The 20799-nt window shown below is 40.5% G+C and overlaps 1 protein-coding gene across 3 annotated transcripts in view; it reads left to right on the top strand.

The window, feature by feature from the left end:
- The window catches only part of LOC126188035 (tyrosine-protein phosphatase non-receptor type 23-like), a 185776-nt gene extending 177180 nt beyond the window's left edge, over window positions 1–8596 (top strand). Inside the window, exons 18-19 of one of the 3 annotated variants that reach the window (XM_049929460.1) lie at window positions 968–1114; window positions 7710–8596. In XM_049929460.1, coding sequence (XP_049785417.1) covers window positions 968–1114; window positions 7710–8059 — 497 coding nt within the window. In that variant the 3' untranslated portion in view covers window positions 8060–8596. The remainder of the gene's footprint in view (window positions 1–967; window positions 1115–7709) is intronic. The other 2 variants (XM_049929462.1, XM_049929461.1) reach the window with 2 other exon arrangements.
- The last annotated feature ends 12203 nt before the right edge of the window (window positions 8597–20799 follow it).

The following is a 20799-nucleotide window of genomic DNA, read 5'->3' as shown; positions in this document are numbered from 1 at the left end:
TCGGGAAGAACCAGAAGCCAACTGGTGCCAAATCTAGCAAATATGACAGGTGACCCAGGACTTGATCTGTTTGCGGGCCAAGAACACATGTGTGATCTTCGCTTTGTGGGTTGGGGCATTGTCGTGGAGGAGTGACCAGGAACGTATTTCCTAGTATTCGGGTCAGATTTGATGAATTCTCACTGACAATCACAAAACTTAACACACAACTTGATGTTGCCTCATTGCTCCACCACCATTTTATGATGAGTGTCAGACTCATACTGTTATGTTTTTGGTGGGGACCCCTGCCACAACAGTGCTAGAGCTTTGATCTTTTACATGGCTGTTGTTGGAACTTCAAAGATCGTAGCACCACAACTCACCACGAGATAGCAGTGCAGTTTGGAATTTCACACAAGCAGTTCTAATGGAACTGGGAAACAGTGTGTGTTTTCCCACATGTAACTGAGTCTGCTGAACAGGTATATGCTTTGGTTCTCAGTTATAAAATGCAGCACCATGTGTGAGTTCTAGTTGGAAATATACCTGGATATATTGGGAGGTGGTTTGGCGAATGATGTATGTGATCTGAGTTTTCTTTTAGTGTTTCATAATTTTAGCCTATTCCCTTAATAATGTGTAAAACGACCATTGTTTTAGTGGCAGTAGCTAAGATGGTTTGCATTAGAGGCTTTCCGCAAAAAATAATTAAATGTTGTAAGTTTGCAACAGCTTACCTATGAAGTAATGGAAAATAATATTTCCATTACCCAAGTGCAAACTTTTGTAATGCTACTTTCATCTGGGCCATTTAATTACTTTTTGCAGCTTGCCTTTTTTATGTGGTTTGGACATTAAAAGATGGCCAAGACTGCAAAATCTAGCAATTTCATTAGTCTTTTATATTCCAGTAACAGTATTTCCTGTATACACAGTAGTGATTATCATGCTTTATTCATAACTTAGCTTTACATATTGCTCTCAGGGGGAATCCTGACAAGTTGTTCAACATTTGAGGACAAGCGCAGCCGAGGGGGAAAGTGCCATACACGACATCCTTCGGAAGACTTCCTGCTCGGGCCACCCACTGCTCTTAGCCAGCTACAATCAGGACTCGAGAAAATGGGGTTAGGTAGCTTCTACTCTGTACCTGCTTTAGCCCCTGCTAACTTTCCTTGCTTGCTTAGCTGCAGTCATTTAGAGTACATCATTAGATACGATCATGCTTTACATTTCACTGAATGGGAGGAAACCGAAATGCACAGGCGATAACGTGACTTAAAGAGAGCATGATTGCAATTATATAACGCTTTTTTTTTTTTTTTAAGTAGAGACTATGAAATAAAATTAGTGTGTGGTAGATCAGTAACTTAAGAACTCCTCTCTCTCTCTCTCTCTCTCTCTCTCTCTCTCTCTCTCTCTCTCTCTCTCTCTCTCTGTGTGTGTGTGTGTGTGTGTGTGTGTGTGTGTGTGTGTGTGTGTGTGTGTGTGTTTTCTTCATCTGTTTCAGCATGCCCGCAGACAATTAAGCGCTCATGGAAGTATGTGAGCAGGTATCTGCACACATTTGTTCTTTGTTGCCACATGCATTCATTGTTTATACAGGGGGAGGCAGCTAAGCCATAACACCCCTTGTATCTCCCCAACTGTAATAGATACAAAGATGCCGTTTGGACAGTGAACGGCAGGAACAGGGGCTACTTGAATACATGACATTTCATGTTTGTGCTGTTTTTTATTACAGAGATATGAGGCCATCTTTGTTTTTTTTTAAATGGCACCCTATGTTAAATTTTAACGTAACATGATGGGCTTAAAACAATGGTTTCAAATATCATAACATTTAGGCAAATAGTTTTTGAGACACAGATATGTTCTCATATTGTGTTAGTTCTTTGAAGCGGCATTGTCCAATGCAACTTTTCCTGTTGTGTAGAGTACATTGTAAGCATCGCGAGTCCATCCTTACATAAACACGCCCATTTACCCGACAATAGTAATATATACTGCGATATTTTACGCAAAAATTAATTGTGATGTCGCCTAAATATTATCAGTTATTTGACAACTGTGATACCAAAATAGTAGACAACATACGTATTAAAATACTACAAGATGTTAATACATTTTAAGTAACAGAAATACAAATGTAAATGAGGAGACCCTTATTGGTCACAATAATTTCGTATGTGTTTGTTTTTTATTTGAAAATACACTCCTGGAAATGGAAAAAAGAACACATTGACACCGGTGTGTCAGACCCACCATACTTGCTCCGGACACTGCGAGAGGGCTGTACAAGCAATGATCACACGCACGGCACAGCGGACACACCAGGAACCGCGGTGTTGGCCGTCGAATGGCGCTAGCTGCGCAGCATTTGTGCACCGCCGCCGTCAGTGTCAGCCAGTTTGCCGTGGCATACGGAGCTCCATCGCAGTCTTTAACACTGGTAGCATGCCGCGACAGCGTGGACGTGAACCGTATGTGCAGTTGACGGACTTTGAGCGAGGGCGTATAGTGGGCATGCGGGAGGCCGGGTGGACGTACCGCCGAATTGCTCAACACGTGGGGCGTGAGGTCTCCACAGTACATCGATGTTGTCGCCAGTGGTCGGCGGAAGGTGCACGTGCCCGTCGACCTGGGACCGGACCGCAGCGACGCACGGATGCACGCCAAGACCGTAGGATCCTACGCTGTGCCGTAGGGGACCGCACCGCCACTTCCCAGCAAATTAGGGACACTGTTGCTCCTGGGGTATCGGCGAGGACCATTCGCAACCGTCTCCATGAAGCTGGGCTACGGTCCCGCACACCGTTAGGCCGTCTTCCGCTCACGCCCCAACATCGTGCAGCCCGCCTCCAGTGGTGTCGCGACAGGCGTGAATGGAGGGATGAATGGAGACGTGTCGTCTTCAGCGATGAGAGTCGCTTCTGCCTTGGTGCCAATGGTGGTTGTATGCGTGTTTGGCGCCGTGCAGGTGAGCGCCACAATCAGGACTGCATACGACCGAGGCACACAGGGCCAACACCCGGCATCATGGTGTGGGGAGCGATCTCCTACACTGGCCGTACACCACTGGTGATCGTCGAGGGGACACTGAATAGTGCACGGTACATCCAAACCGTCATCGAACCCATCGTTCTACCATTCCTAGACCGGCAAGGGAACTTGCTGTTCCAACAGGACAATGCACGTCCGCATGTATCCCGTGCCACCCAACGTGCTCTAGAAGGTGTAAGTCAACTACCCTGGCCAGCAAGATCTCTGGATCTGTCCCCCATTGAGCATGTTTGGGACTGGATGAAGCGTCGTCTCACGCGGTCTGCACGTCCAGCACGAACGCTGGTCCAACTGAGCCGCCAGGTGGAAATGGCATGGCAAGCCGTTCCACAGGACTACATCCAGCATCTCTGCGATCGTCTCCATGGGAGAATAGCAGCCTGCATTGCTGCGAAAGGTCGATATACACTGTACTAGTGCCGACATTGTGCATGCTCTGTTGCCTGTGTCTATGTGCCTGTGGTTGTGTCAGTGTGATCATGTGATGTATCTGACCCCAGGAATGTGGCAATAAAGTTTCCCCTTCCTGGGACAATGAATTCACGGTGTTCTTATTTCAATTTCCAGGAGTGTATTTACTATTGATCACAATACAAATCAAATACACATAAAGATGCAAAATACATAGTTTACATGGTACAAAAGTTTACTCAAGCATGTGCTCAAACTGCTTCCCCCCTGCTGCAATGCACATTTGTAGTCGCCATTCGAATGATTTGTGAACGGCTGCAAGAGTGTCACATAAGATATCAGCGCACGCTTCAGTGATACGTTGCTTCGTATCGTCTGGCGTAGTTGGTATTTAAGCGTACACTTTATGTTTGATTGCTCGCCACAGAAAAAAATCAAGAGGGGTCAAATCAGGAGACTGGGCTGGCCACTTCACTTCAGCATGTCGTCCTATCCAACATTCCGGGAACTTCTAATTTAACAGCTCTGTAGCCACATGGGAAGAGTGAGCAGGACAGCTATCATGTTGGAACCACATGCTCTGACCTGTAGTTATGGTACCTTTTCCAGCAAAATGGGCAGAACGTTTCGCAGGAACTGTGCATAGTTATTGCCATTTAGTATACCCGGAATGACGTACAGCCCCACAATGACATTTCCACGATGCCAGACCACACGTTAACACTACACGGTTGCTGATGCTGTACCTGTCGAAGCCAGTGAGGGTTCTCTATTGACCAGTAATGCATATTATGCGAATTCACATTACCGTGGTTGGTGAAAGTCGCTTCATCAGTAAAAAGCATCCATTGAAAAAACATTGGATCATCTTGTAGGCACTGCAGAGCAAACCGGCAAAATTGCTGGTGCCATTCAAAATCCACACCGGAGAGTGCTTGATGTAATGAGAGGTGAAACGGGTGAAATCTATGTTGGTGCAATATGTGTAGAACACTTCTCTGACGTATACCACATTCCGAGGCAATACGTCGCGACGAAACGGTAGGGTCGTTACGTGTCAACACTAGAATGCCCTCTTCATGTACCTCACCAGTTGCAGTTTTCTGCCTTGTCCTCTGTATGGCATTCCATGATCCCTTCAAGTAGTTTCTTGAAAATTCGTGCAAGAAGCTGGCGCGTAGGACACTCAGGGTCAGAATACAGCTCTCCATGTCGCTTTATTGCTCTATCAGCATTTCCTTCTGCTTTCACCATACACTAGAAGCATATCTAACTTTTCTTCGTTGGTGTACATGTCTGCTCCAAGAAACTGTGATGGAAATGCGATGTCTCATTACCCCAGCAGCACATTTCTACCCTTCTCCCCAGCTACCTCATGTGTCACCTTGCGGCATTGTCAAGAAGCAGGAAAACAATGCCTTCCCCATTAAGTTCCTCAGTGGTCAACAGGACAGGTCACATTGGACAGCGCCACTTCGAAGGACGAATACGATATGGGAACACATCTGTGTCTCAAAAACTATTCGCCTAAATATGATGATATACACATATTTGAAACCATCTTTTTAAGCCCATCATGTTATGCTAAAATTTAACATAAGGTTCCATTTAAGAAAACCAAAGATGGCCTCATATCCCTGTAATAAAAAATAGCACAAACATGAAATGTGATGTATTCAGGTAGCCCCTGTTCCTGCCATTCACTGTCCAAACGGCATCATTGTATCTATTGCAGTTGGGGAGATACAAGGGGTGTTATGACTTAGCTGCCTCACCCTGTTTACTGCTAACTCAATATGATCAGATAATATTTCGCGAATGTTATAACAGGAATATTCTTTGCCACTGGAGGTTTTTGTCACATTCTGCCAGAATTCATTCTAGTATAGAATTAAATTAATTATATTGTAACTTTCAGCTAGGATATAATGCCGAGGTGAGTAGTTATCTTTGACAGCCAACTGTGTGACATAAAAAAGCCAGTCAATCCGAAGCTTTTGGGATAAAGGAGATACTTCATATGAAGACAGAGGAATATGAGGGTGGATAGAAAAAGATGTGTTAACATTGCCAACCACAGAACACCTCCAGGTTCAGAAGTGTTAAGTCCATCTGCCCCTTTTATGTCATTTATTTTGATCTACTGCAGCCTTCTGTGGTGGTAAACAAAAATTATATTTTGGACAAAGATTTTAATTTTACTTTCAGAGCTCCTTGTCTCTTTGCATAATTTTATCTTGGAACTGATGATGTGGTTCTGTGGATGCTCATGTCATTAAGTAAGAAATGATTTTTTCAAACTTCTGAGGATATTATGAAAGTTTCTGTGTCAGAATAATTGTGAAACGTATGCAAATATTTGAAAGTGAAATTGGTACTGTAGAGGCAACTGCTTATGATGTGTTCATCTTTGTTTCTTTTGAACATTCTGTGCAATTTTGAAAACAACTATTTTAATGAATGCAGGTCCTTTTCTTTATTGCAGTAGAACCCATGAGTAGGTACCGTTGCTGTCATGTTTTGAAACATTTGCAGGAACTACTGTAGGGATTTTGATATGGTTTACTATGATACTCAAGACTAATTCACTAGGAAGATTTGTGTATATAATTTATCACACTATGCCAGACAACTTCCCAGGTGTAGATACTTAGTGCTGCCCATGCAAAACCAAGACAAATTGCTAGTTTTGGCCGTAAATATTTTTCCTTGAGTTACATTATACAAATGAAGATGGATCACTGCTTGTCAAATAAAAGAGATGCTGAGCAGCAAAAAAGGCAATTTGGTAAGTTGTGATATGCCATTTATGAAATGCGCTGGAAAGTAAATATCAGTTTGGTATAAAAAGTCATAAAAACATTTTTGAAATGAAAATTTATTTTTATGAGAGAGAGAATTTCTTAAACTCTACATAGTTGCCACCATTGTTGAGACATTTGTCATAGCAGAAACCAGGTTTTCTATGCTCTCTTTGTAGAAGGATGTTGCCAGTGAAGGCAGCAACTGCTGAATACCATTTTGTTTGCATCATTTTCTGATTACAGGTATTAGGTTCCTTCCCAAAGGGTGAAACTGTCAATGTGGCAATGTGGTATGATACTGTAAAACACATAGAAAACTTCACTGTAAAATTCAGAATAAATTGTGTGGAATGCTCAAATAAGACAATTGTTTTGCTTCATGACGATGCGCATCCCCATTCTGCTGGTGTCACTCAAAACCTTATTCAGCAATTCGGTTGGGAGCAGTTCAATCACCCCCGGTGCAGCCCTGATATCACACCTTCTGACTAGCATTTGATCTTGAATTTGAAGCGTGATGTAGGGGGAAGCTACTTTGGCAGCAGTGATGCAAGAAACAGCATTCAGCAGTGGCGGTCTTCACTAGTGGCACGTTTCTATGAAGAGGGCATAGAAAAGTTGGTGTCCTGCTGTAGCAAATGTCTCAGCAATGGTGACAACTACATAGAAAAATAGTTTAAGAAATTCTCTTTCTTATAAAAACAAATGTTCGTGTGATAAAAATGATTATATGAGTTTTTTTCCAAATGGTTTTGGGTATTAATTGAGCCAAGCATTAATTTCAGTAAAAAATTAATACAACTACCAAATATTTTCGTGAAAATTGAATTGGAATGGTCCATCTTCCAGTGCATGTCTTTTTTTCCTTCCACTATCATGTTCATGCTTTTGAAAAACAAATGATAAATATTTTATTGGTTAGGTGCATTTGTTCATTTTCATTGGCAGCAAGGTCTGTTCATTAGTTTTACTTCTTCTAACAAAACAGATGGCTTCACAGCCCAATGACTCTTTGTAATGCATTCTCTTCAGGGTGCTTTGTTTTCTTTGCAAGAATACATGGTCACCTTTCTTCTTGCTGTAGCAATTTTCAGTTTTGAAGGTTTTTGTTAAATCTTTCTATGAATTGTGTGATTTGCAGGAAATGTGGTTGATGGTTTCTGCTGTCAGGAAAAATAAATAAGGGTGAGAAGTTGTATGGTTGACAAGCAGACCTGTATGAACGGACTGGTCAAATTTCTATGCAGATACATTATATAAGCCAATTGGCTGCTGATCTCATGTACTTGTTGCATAATGTGGATGATATCCTGTAGTAAGCATTCTTGTTTCCAAGCAGAAAGTAAATGCAACTTAGATAACAGGAGATTTGCTTGTTTCTCATATGTCTGCAGAGTTTAACTGCATAGTTCATATTTTGATCTACTCAAATTTTGTATTGTGTTTCAGATGCAGCAAAACAACAACAGGAAACTGAACTGAATGAGATTCCATATGTTGCCGAAAGAAAAGTTCCTCTTAGCAGTGCTGGCAGTAGTGTTGATAATTCTTGTAATTCTTCTGGTCGCATCTCCCCCTTGGTCTCTCCACCGTCTCCTTCAACAACACCGTTCTTCTTGATTGATCCTGCTCGATTCAACTTAAAGCCAGATGCTTCTGGGACAAAGATGCGCAGGAGGTATTCACGTGAAAATTTTAAAGTGAAATCAAAAGATGTAACAGAATTGGACATTGGGAAAGATATGTCAGATGATCCACTGAGCAAGATAGATCCACTGTGGCCTCTGAAACGACAGTAAAACAATAGTTCCACGGCTTTAAAAGCTGTTACAAAGCCTGATAATGTTTATATTTTGTATTTATCTAGTCAGTTTTAGTATGTAGGCAATATTTTAGGTACAAATCATGGTTTTTGGAACTAACTATGATTTATTTTTATCTAGGCAAGCTGTAGAAATTATTTTAATGTGATAGTTTATAAATACGCTATTCTGATTTTATTGTTTCACCAGTATTTGTACTTCCTTAGTGACTTTGCGTGGAACGAGAGAACAGTCACTTACAGCATGGACTATCTTTTCCCAAAAAAAAAAAAAAGGTAAAAAAGGAAAGAAAGCTGTCTCTTTCTTTAAATTGTAGAGTTATTCCTTATCCTAACAATGTATCCTGGTATCTTTGCAAAAATATTGTTAGCATCATCCTGATCTGTCAGGAGAATGATGCAAGCTGGGGCCACAGGTTTAATACTTTGTTGTTTAAGGCTGGAGTGTGTAAAAGGCTGTAAAAGTATTTTTTCTCTGTCACAAATGAAATTAAAACATCTAATGTTGTTACTATTTCAGGTTTCATTATTAAGTGTATTTACTTGGTAGATACAACTTACTGCATGTTAGAATAGTACAGAATTATTTGGAAATGGCTGGGTTAGATCAGATCACAAACCAGATAGCACAGAGGAGTCCTTTGATCAACAAGGTGGACAAGGGGGAACTTCAGGTGTATTCTGAGAAAATGTTTGTTTCAAAGGTGATACAAACTGCAAATCACGTAAATGCTGAAACAATCAGAAGATCTCAAAGAGTGTTAACTCCCAAGTTGGAATATCAACAATGTAAGGAAAAGAGTAGATTGCTACTCACCACAAAGATAACACATTAATATCAACAATGTAAGGAAAAGAGTAGATTGCTACTCACCACAAAGATAACACATTAATATCAACAATGTAAGGAAAAGAGTAGATTGCTACTCACCATAAAGATAACACATTGAGTTCACGACAGGCAGATTGAAGAGACTGTTACACATTTAGCTTCAGCCAAAGCCTTCCTCAAATCTGCAGCAGTTCAAACCGGAATGCATTCCGGTTTGAGATGGCGGTCATTTGTGCATGAGGTGTGCTTGCTTATGTGAAAGAATGTGTGTGTGTGTGTGTGTGTGTGTGTGTGTGTGTTTTGGCTTTGGCCGATAGCTAAATGCGTAACGGTCTGTCAGACAAACATCTTAACACACATTCATCAGATTACTGCTACTTCACATTTACACATTACTGTTTACCTGTGAATGCACGCAATTTTAAAGCAAGCTGCTTTTAAAGCAACAACACAAAAATTTACACTGCACAAAAACTTTTATTCACCCCTGTTGACAGAGATAAGATCGTTCGGTATGCATTTCCTGAATTTTAAAAATATTGTGAGTGCATATTTAAAATCCAGGGTGTACTGTTGCAGTTCTTGGGCATTGTTGTCGTGAGTTCCTGTAAAGCTCAGTGACTCTTGACTGCCCATACAATATTGCTCCTGTTGTGCTTTCTCACTGTTGTTTAAAAAGAGAGTAAGATAGAGGAAAAAGATGAATAGGAATCTGTTGCTGGAACACTATGTTGATATCTAGGCGCAACATGGATACATGTACTTTCTTATTGTCTGTGAGTTTACAGCTGTCAAAAGTGTAACAAATCCAACCAGGACAATATACACAGTCTTAGCATAAACTGTACATGTGAGTATTAGTATCAAGCTCTTGTACAACCAGATTGAAGACAAAACTTTGGTAATGAGCTATAGCCACCAAGGATTCCCAAGTCTTTGAACGATGTGCCAGCCCCTTCCCTTCCTTTCCTTCCCCTCCCTCCCTCCCTCCCTCCCTCACACACACACACACACACACACACACACACACAGAGCAAATTCCTCTTGGAGCACAGACGTGTGACAAGGGACTAGAAAGAAAGAAAGAAAGAATTATATTATACTCACAGGCAAATGAGCTAGACTGGGTTGAGGAAACAACTTTATCCTAAATTCTAGCAATCAAAGGGCCTAAATGGTCAATATGCTTAGAACCCACAATTATTTGGCAGCTATCAAATTTGCTCACACACATCTTGCTATCATGTGATTGAAGTTATGCCAACACCAGTATAATGTCTGACATCACTGTCATATGACAAATCAAACTTTTGCATTGAATATGGCAGCAGCTTTCCTTTAAAATTTTTGAAACAAGGGATGCTGAGAAGTATTGCAGCCTATCTGATAAAATGTATTTGGACCTGAGGATTAAGCGGTTGGATTGCCCACTAGGCATCAAAATTAAGTTTTTCACAACAATGGTGAGAACAAGAGTGAGTTGTATGGCGCTGTGCCTTAACATTCATAAGGCCCATTCTTTCAAGATATGTCACCAACCTACAACCAATTTGTTTATGCAATTTGGCTCTTAAATGAAGAGAAAATGTTCATTAATGGAGATGATGTAAAAATCATGTTATCAGAATTTCAGTGGTGACTATTTATGTAATGAACATTCATCGTAACTTAGTTGTGTGGTATTATGCTACTAAGTCTAACATATTATTTACAGCAGCTATATATTTCTTATATTGAAGATAGAGACAAACCCCCTGCAACTCTGTGCAGTAGTCTGAAGCTCTCTAAACTTACATCTAGGTCTTCATGTGTTTCCAAAACTGACAAACAGCAAATTATAACATTTCACATGAAGCATTCTTTCTTTCCCAGAAACATAAGCTCCTCTTTCATGTGAATTGTGTTCACCATGCACAGATCTTTAACTCTGTTGTTTGTGGAAATTCTAACTCCCAGAAATAATGGCCATGGCTACAAAATTTGTTACACACATTACTCATGACATGAATCCATTTTATTTTATGTCCATCACCACCCAAGTACTATATATGCAGTGGAGGAGCAAGTGGCGCGGGGGGCGGGAGGGGGGGTGGGGGGCAAGGCAATCCAGCAACCCTCAGGAGGAGACCTCCAAATTTCAAGGGCCTCAAGCTTCCAAACAAGGCCAAAATATGTTATTTAAATAGGGGGAGCCCAGGGTTGGAGGCCCCATACATATGCAGAATATAAACACATGTACCAGTTTATCAGGCCATGTCAGTTGCATGGAGTGTTCAGAATATTTAGAAATTTTTGTAAAAACTTGCATGGAACTTGAACTGTATAATGATAAGCAGTTGTCTGCTTAAAGCAATTATTGTACATAAAACCCTTTTCGGTACTTTAGGCATCTATCCAGATGTACTATAAGTATAGTTTAAAACTACACACATAAGTTAATAATGATTGCAAAAAATGGAGAAACATTTTACATTGCTTTTTAATGTAACACTATTTTTAGCCCAGAAAAACCATACTTCCACAGCCATCATAAAGACATTTCATTGGAAATTTCTTAAAATTGGTGCAGTGTCCATGAAAAATGATCTAATACTGAAAGAGCATTGTCTAGAAGTTGAAGAGTCAATTGGTGGGACAAAAAGAGACACAATCAACTTACTTTTATTTTGGGTGAACTTGTGAATGAACAAATTATTGAAAATATTAAAAAGGTTAATTATTGTGGAATAATTTTTGACAGCACTTCCAATGAAAGCAGAACTGACCAAATGAGTCAAATAATTAGATACATCCATATACACTTTCCAATCACATTAATGTGACTACCTGTCACAAGACTGCATAACCATGTTTTGCAGTGCAAACCACGCCAAGGAGTGCAGAAAGAGAGTCAATGAAGTTCTGGAAAGTACCGAAAAGGATGTGGGAGCCATGCTGACTCCAGGGCTGTAGCCAGCTGCACTAGGTTTCTCTGTTGAGGATACATGCCGCAAACAACCAAATCAAGGTGGTCCTACAGATTCTTGTCCGGGTTTAAATTCATGAGTTTTGTGGCCATGAAAGTATGGTAAAATGATCCTGGTGCTCTTCGAGCCATGGACATATACTGTGAGCTGTGTGACACATTGCATTGTCTTACTGGTAGATGCTCTAATGCCGAGGAAAACAAATTGCATTTCGGAGTGGACGCTGACCCCAAAGATAGTTGCATACTTGTTTTCATCCATTGTGCCTTCCAGAATGATGAGATCACACAGGGAATGCCACAGGAACATTCCCCAGACCGTAATGCACCCCCCTCTGGCTTGGACCCTTCCAACAATTGTTGCAAGGTGTTTGTTTTCAGATATTTCATATGTCCAATGGATCGTAAAACATGATTTATCGTGAAAGGCTACCTGTTGCCACTCAGTGAATGTCCATTTGTGGGACTAACATGCAAATTCCAGCCTTTATCGCCCATTAAAACAGAGTATATATGCCCCACGACAACCGGGAAAGCCAGGAAAAATGCAGGAATTTTTTAATTCAGAAAAAACTGGGAATTTATTTAGAATTCTGGAAATTTTCCGTTGTTTTAAGTTAAACTTTTGTAATTTTAACAGGTTAAAAATAATTTTAATTTAGTCCACTACTGCAGAATAATACTGTAGCAATAAAACATAAACGTGAGAATAACATCAAAATTAAATGTTAGTTGCAAACAAAATGTGCCATTTACAACAACAAAACATAGTACATATACAAGTGTCTGCAGACAGCAAAATGTGGTAAAGGCTTTAGGATCAACACTATAGAATACAACGTAACAACACACGTTGTTTGATGAGCGTAACGTCACAACTGTTTACATTCTAACAGGTCGCAGTAAAGTACTGCGAATAGTGGCTTGGAAAGGGTTAATTTCAAGGCAGAGTTTCTTTCACGCAAGGTGAATTATATTGCATGTGAGAATGTACAATGAATTTATAAAATCACAGAGCATTTGACTCTCATTCAAAACTTAACAGCTACTTAGAAAAATTTTGGAGTCATAAGACCAGCCATTTATGTCATTATTTAAAATTTTACTGCCACATCTGTGTTTTATATATCTTAAAGGATAATACATGCTAAAGAAGACCAATATCATATGTGAAAGCTTAATCTTTCATATGTGTGTGTTCATTCTACTTAACAGTGATGTTGCTGTTGGCGACAACATCAAATGTCCTATGCTCGGAATATTTGCTGTCATTGACAGGCAATATCAGACAACATGACCCATGATTGGCTGACAAAAGCACATTACAATCTCAGTTGCAGTGTTTTGGAAGCTACCGTGCTGTATTTGGGGGGAATTTGTATTTGTACTTTCGTATTGTGAAAATATTCAGTCACATGTTGCCACGCATCATAGACCTTTCCAAAATGAGGGTTTTTTTTTTTTTTTTGCCGAGTTTCATTTATGAAAGTGCTAGGAAGCTCTCTGTCTGTGTATGAAACCTTTACCATTCATAAGATTGATAAGATTTACAACTCCAAGGGAATGTGTATTGTCACTTAACACGAAAAAGATGTATTTTAGCCATGATATCCGGAAAAGTCTGAATTATTTTCTTGTCCACGTGTATACCCTAGAAAAGCAGTCAGCATGGGAGCATGAACCAGTTGCCTTGTACACAGCAACATTCGCTGAATAGTCATTGAGGAGATTCTGTTGGTAGGCCTTTGGTTCTTCTGGGCAGTCAGTTGCTTGCTCAACAGCTGCATGTCTATTTGCCCATACACATTTCACAGCCATGGTTCATCTCTGTCATCTAAGGCCTGCGGTACACCACAGTTGCTGCGGCACTGCTTTTGCATAGCACCATTATTCTATTCACAGTACACTTTAACCAAAGCGGCACGCAAACAGTTTACAAGCTTAGCCCTTCTGGGAATGCTTCCACCCTTGGCCCAAAAGCTAATGATTACGCCCTTTTGGATGTCAGATACATCGCTTCATTTTTTGCAATACGACAAAGACTGCACTGTTCCTCGCATTCCCCGACACGCTTTAAGGTCCCCACAGACGAGCAATGGATTGCAGAGATCCGTCGCATTAGTGACCGATCACTTCGTAGATTGCATGTGTGTGGGCAAATCGCGGCAATTGGTCGCTGGTCACATGGAAATTTCAGGCAATCTGTTGGAATGCAAGTGATTTGTGCGTGCAATTTGACTGCCAGCTGGTTAATGGCTGTGTGTGGCAATACGGCTGAGACTCATTTTTTTCTATTTATCAAGCGTGGCTGTGCAGTTTTCTTTCATTTTGCTTTGACCACGTTGAGTAAGAAATTTACATTACGATTTATATTTGTCCATGAACTACTCTTGAGAAGTGAAGTGGGAGCCGGAGTTGCCACTTATATTAAGAAGTAATAGAAAATACTCCTCTGTTTTTGCAGCGATTACAATTTTGAATCTTGTGCTACAGAGGTAGACAAGGTGAGACGTTCATATTAATAGTTGCTATACAACAAGTTCAATCTTATGACTGTGTTATTTATGCAATAATTATACGCATTATTGAAGTTTTTTACTTGTAAATGGAATTACATACGTATCTACTGTATGTTAAGAGGACATTTTAATTTAAATGTTCAGCGCAAATCTGCTTTACAGTTATACTCAAGTCTCTTGTCATTTCATATAATGTAATTCTTCTTCATATAACGTATTACAAGAGTTATGGTAATTAGTAGTGCTGATATTCACTGCGTTTACGTCCGACACATCTTCCAGAAGACGGAAACCGGATTTGGTAAACCGTTTTTCGGTGTCGCGGTTGCATGTAATACGGTGTGAATCGGGTTTGCGGGCCCTGTCGTAAAGCGGTTTCCCGATAGGTTTTACAAGATTGGTCGCTGGCAGTCAGCTGTTGCAGTTCCTATTTGTATTCAGCCCGATGGCGGCTTCATCGCTGATTTAATCGGCGCGTTCATAGTGTTCCTGATAGAGAGTGAGTATGCGTATCATTGGACTGTGACTGAACTCGTGAGGAGGAGGAGGAGGAGGAGAAGGAGGTGACTGAAAAAGCGATACCCCCATATCATATCCACTCAAAGTATCCTAGCGGATACTTTGCACCCTTCAAGATCGTGCACTTTGTGGAAGAAAATGCGCAGTGATTATGGTGGAACATAATTGTACGTTGGCAGCGTCTCTATAGAAACATCGAGTAAACTGTGTGTAGGCCTAAGACTAATGAATAAAAAAGGAATCGAGGAATAATGAACATGAAACTAATTGTACAGGCACATTGGAAACATTTACGCAGTTCATTGGGCGTCAATGGAAAACGTAATATATTCTGTAAAGTGAGCTGCAGTTCCCAAGAAAAGCATTTCCAAACAAGTTTAAAAACTTACAATTTTTGCTTTTGCACGTATTCGTTGGGATATGGAAATCGACAGCGACTGGTGCTAAACATAGCAGTTCGTTTTGCATAGCAGAACTTCTCGATGTAACTGCTTGGCAAATTGCTCATGTGTGGGGTGTCGTGGCGAGCGTCCGATTGCAGTCGATATCGCATGCGACGGATCGCTGCGATCCGTCGCTCGTGTGTCGTGCCCTTAAGAACCGCTTTACCGGTCCACTTTTGACAACTGTTTATATACAGCCCTTCCTGCCTAGCGCGGGATCAGCCGTGAAGCGTGAGCATAACGTAGTGCTAACATTCTTATGTGACACAGCGAATTTGAAGCGCCATGCACAAAATTTCATGCAACACTGTTGTTTTGAATAAGGCGCAGTTCGTATCGACAGTTAAACTGTAAGTGCCTTTATTTGCATATAGGTTATGAGAGGTACTGCGGCTCTAGATATACTTTGGCTTAAACAACCTGTGTAAAGACCGGTCCACACGCAACGATCTGTCTGCTCAGATATCGGCGCAGATGTCTGTACATGCAGAAGATCGCCGCAAATGTGTTGCATTCACATGACACAAACTCCAATCTACTACTCGCCTGCCATCTGTCGGTGTAGAAAGGAAATATCAGTGGCAAGCGACTACGCTCGCCGTAAACGTCAGAAGTTTAATTAATTTATTTTGAAATTTAGGAATTGAAGAAATTCTGTTGTGGCCTGTGTTCGCAACTTGTGTTGCAAAAAACATTCAGACAAAACGCAGGAAACAGAGAGAGCGGTCAAAATGGTATACATAGTGGCTGCTAAAGCGAAAGCATTTTTCGAACGTACGTTTACTGCGAGAGTTGCAGGGCCACCGTAACGACTGGCGTTATTATTTACAGATGGATGTCGAAACTTATAATTGTCTCTTAACGCTCGTAACCTCATATTATACGAAATAATACTTGAATGAGAAGAGCAATTTCTCTCCATGAACGGCTGACGGTGACATTAAGATTCCTGGCAACAGGAAGGAGCTATAAGGACTTTATAAATTTTCAACTGCAATTTCTAAACAAGCATTGAGTGAAATTATACCCAACACAAGTGAAGCTATTTACGCTGTCGTGAAGGATGAGTTCATGAAGGCAAGTCAAGTACATTAATTCTGTCGAGTTACAAATAATATTTTTGCTGATGAAGAATCACAATATTTTTGCTGTTTTAGACGTGTTTGAATCACAAAATACCACAAACTTGGCTGGTATATTTCATCCACTCCAACACCAGATCTTCGAGATTTTTGAACTTTTGATAATTATTTGCAGTAAACAGTCCACAACGATTTCTCAGTTCGCCGGTGCGCCTACTTCTCGTAATTTTTCAATTAATGCGTTGTATGCAGCTGCCTTTTTGTTCCTGTCACTGTACTCTTTACTTTTAATCTTCCACAAACATGGGTCATTTCTATAAAGTTCAATGAATTCACTGATAAACTGTCTAGAACACTGACGAGCGTCAACCATTTTAATGCTCCGTGCGCACAAAGACAAACACTAGACTGAACAAGCAGCTGTTTCGCGCCAGATTTGCGGCGATCTCCTGTCCACACGCTCCAACTTGTCTGCGCAGATGTGGTTTGAACCCACAGATTTGAGCGATTCGCTCAAAACTCCAACTTAGAGGTTTGCACACACCTCATGTCGGTGCAAATCTCCTGTCCACACGCAACGATCTGTCTGCGCAGATGTAATGTGCACAGACATTTGCGCAGACAGATGACGGGCCTTAAGACCTTATTGGATTTCGTGAAGTTCGTGTTTTGTGTGTTTTACATTATAACTTATGTCATATACATAAATGCTGTTCCAAAACACCAGTACATGGAGAATCTCTCGAAAAGGTACAATTTATTAATATTAAATGTCAAATAATGAGTTACTGACGTTTAAAGGTTCCAGCAGACGTATGTATCAGAACAAATAGCTGTATTGTAATTGATCCCCGTGGTGAAATGGCTAACGTCCAAATTTGGCGGTACGTAGATTGAATTGCGGCGAATCTGGTAGTTTTGGTTCCATCTGCAATCCCCCCCCCCCCCTTTTCGGGACTTGTCATTATTGTCAATAATTTACAAATTAACCTTGAAACGCGGAAATGGGACTGAACATTCAAAGCACGTTGATTATCTGGTAAAAGCAAACTACCACTCATTATCAGAACAAAAAACATAAAAATGACTGACACACACTAGAAAGAATTGAAAGGTGACAGTCTCACTGTCGGTCGCCTATGAAGTATAACAGAAAATTTACAAGCTAATTATTTTAGTACACTTCATTTCCAAAAAAGCGTGTCTTCAAATTACGCACATATGCAGACGAAATATTTTCAGGTTATGGTGTAGGAATATGTCTGCTGGTGTTTCAGTCACTTTCAAGAAGTTTACTTTCCTGGCAATGAACTGTAATTTTTCGCACAAATTAGAACATAATTCACACAACCATCAGATTTATTTGGCAGAGGGGGAGCTGCTTCTTAAGTACTTTTTGTAATACGTACCGCTATGTAAATAACTAGTATGCAGTTGACAAATTCTCACTTCCAAAGAAAGAAAATAATTTGTAACCTTTCGCACAAACAAGTACAAACTTCACACAACCAGCACACTTATGTAGCGTTAGGGGAGCTTCTTAAGTACTTTTCGTACTATATATCGCTACGTAAACAACGAGTATAAAGTGAGCAGACCGCCACTTTCACAGAAAGGAAGGACAGTAATAATTTCCAGATTTGCAATGAATAAACCAGCCGATTATATAAATACTCGTAGTTTCTGCTTTAATTCGTCTGCTAGAATGGCTCCCGCAATCACGACACCTTGACACAAAGGCATCTATAGATGCCTTCGAGAAAGCTAAAAAGGAGCGCAGCCACAGTACTTCTCGTGATGTAATACACAAATAAAGACACGTCTAATCAGTTGTGTATGTAATTCGGTGACTAGCAGAGGAAATAAATTCAAGATGTGTTTGATGTTACATTACAGACAACTTCCATCAATCGTGACTTTAATTTACGGAAATGAAAAATTTCTTACACATGCATCACATTATAAAAAATCCTTTAGCACAGTTCGTTTGGTAATTTTTGAATAATGTATATTTTAGTAACAATGATCAGTTTCTTGTTTATGGTCTCCCTAGGCGTCACAGTAAAGCGAAGTGTCATTTGAATGACGAAAACAAGCATTTTCCTTACATCACTGCATACCCAGCATACTACAACAATTCGTAAAATGTGCCATTGCAAACTGCTAATGCACAAATATTGAAATTTAAGAATCTGTTCTCCTGATAAACCTCAAATTAGTCAGATCTATCGGAAGTTATATTTTCCAACAATTTCCTTAAGAAGACTCTCCAAGCCGAAAAAAGATTTCCAACAGTCTTTTTATCGTCTTCCTGAAAGACAAAGGCACCGTTAAGTCTAGGTCAAGAGTCCAACAAAAGCTATAGTTTAATTTCTGCAACTGGTTGGAAACCGTTTCGAATATTTGGTGGGTCGATTGATTTTTGCCACCAAAGTCTATTTTGTACTAAGATGCCTTGAGGTTCCTGAAGACGATATAAAGCTGCGGATACAGTAATCTACTCTTACTTATCGCTCTCATTGTTGTTTATGAATGTGTCATAGCATTAACTGATTGCACGACAGACTCTGCTTTGCCCACCTCAAAATGATAAAGTGCCGGTTGCTCGCAGTTTTTTCACAAAGCCTGACTGATCGGCGTTAAAAACAGCTTCGTGTTAAACGTCAGCTACATATTAATCGCATCTCCTCTACACTTTTACTTGAATTAAACTTCGTTGTTTTGCAACTTCATATGATTCCTTGAATCTGCTTAACCAGATCGAAGCATACTTGAAATCAGTAATGTTCATCTCAACTGCGATTCAGAGGCCCCAGTCTCGTAAATCTCCATTGGTACAATGCCTCTCATGCGGCAACCTTACTCTTATCTCACTGGGAGGGCCTGTGGCCCCGCGTGATACCTCTCTACTGGGCGACGTCGCAGCCAACGTCTCGCTGCATCAGTAACCTCCCCACCATCCACGTACTGCTTCCTGCGGAGTCCATCTTCCAAAGAGACGGAAGTCAAAAGATGCGATATCCTTCCTGTAGGTTGGACGAGGAAGAACAGTCCAATGGATTTTTGTGAGCTGCTCTCGGGTGCACAGCGTTACGTTGTCGTGGAGGTATTTGATTGTGATCTGCAGATCTCATCGAATGAGAGCGTCCGCACGCTCAAACATTGCAGGAGTCATAACTGTGTGCCGAGCGAGTGGCGCAGTGGTTAGCATACTGGACTCGCATTCGGGAGGACGACGGTTCAAACCTGCGTCCGGCAATCCTGATTTACGTTTTCCGTGATTTTCCTAAATCCCTCCAGGCAAATTGCGGGATGGTTCCTTTGGAAGGGCACCGCCGACTTCCTCCCATGTCGTTCCCTAATCCGAGGTGACCGATGGCCTCGCTGACCGATGGTCTCCTCCCCCAAACAACCCAACCCCAACCTCTCATGAGCAGCGCTTGTTAACGTTTTTTAGTCACGTTTATTGGTTTACGTTGGTTATTAATAGAGGTAATGGAAATCTGTGACCATCCTGAACGGTAAACCTTCCAGATAGTTTCGTTTCACGGTTTTGCGAGTTTCATTTTGATGCGTGTTTATTACTTTGTGTAAGTTTTTTTTTCTATTTATAGAGTTCACTGTCAGATTTTACAAAACAAAACCGAGTTCATACACTGCTAAAGATTAAGCATACAACGAAAATTAATTCACTTTTATCTCCATTGTTAACCCTTATGCTACCATAAAAGCAACTAGTAATTATTATGGATATTAAATGAGCTGCAAATTTGAGTGAACAGTAACTGCAGACAATTGGTTCAGAGAAACTCTCAACAAAGACTGAAATTCACGTTACAAATTACGATCGCGCCGAGTCATTTTGTCTGTTTACCAATGCACCATCAACCAAAGTTTTCAACACGCGTTTAAAAATACATGCAGTCTTAGGAACTAGAATTCTGACAGGATCTTTTTTCGGTGTATGCTTCCCGTATAAAAAGTTTCAGGATGTGATTCAACATATCATATTGGATCATTCCCTTGTCAGTATCAAAGGTGGCATAAAATAGTAATTTTATCCTCTTATTGACCACCAGACTCACTGATACAGCTGAAAACTTTAAATAAAACTTAAGTTCGCTTGTACGTAAGTATCCCAATCATACTGTAGTCATCAGAGGAGATCTTTAATGATCGAATAATCAATTGGTATAGTTACAGTTTTGTTAATGGTGAACGTGACAAGACATCCTGTGAAACACTACTAAATACCTTCTCTGAAAAGCTGTCTAGAACAGATAGTTCAGAACCCTACTAATGATGGAAATGTATTAGATCTAATGGCAACAAACAGACCTGGCCTCCTTGAGTGTGT

This window comes from Schistocerca cancellata, chromosome 5, assembly GCF_023864275.1.
Source record: "Schistocerca cancellata isolate TAMUIC-IGC-003103 chromosome 5, iqSchCanc2.1, whole genome shotgun sequence".
In the NCBI taxonomy this organism is placed as follows: Eukaryota; Metazoa; Arthropoda; class Insecta; order Orthoptera; family Acrididae; genus Schistocerca; species Schistocerca cancellata.
Note: the sequence above shows the minus strand (reverse complement) of the source record. Positions and strands in the feature narration are given on the sequence as shown.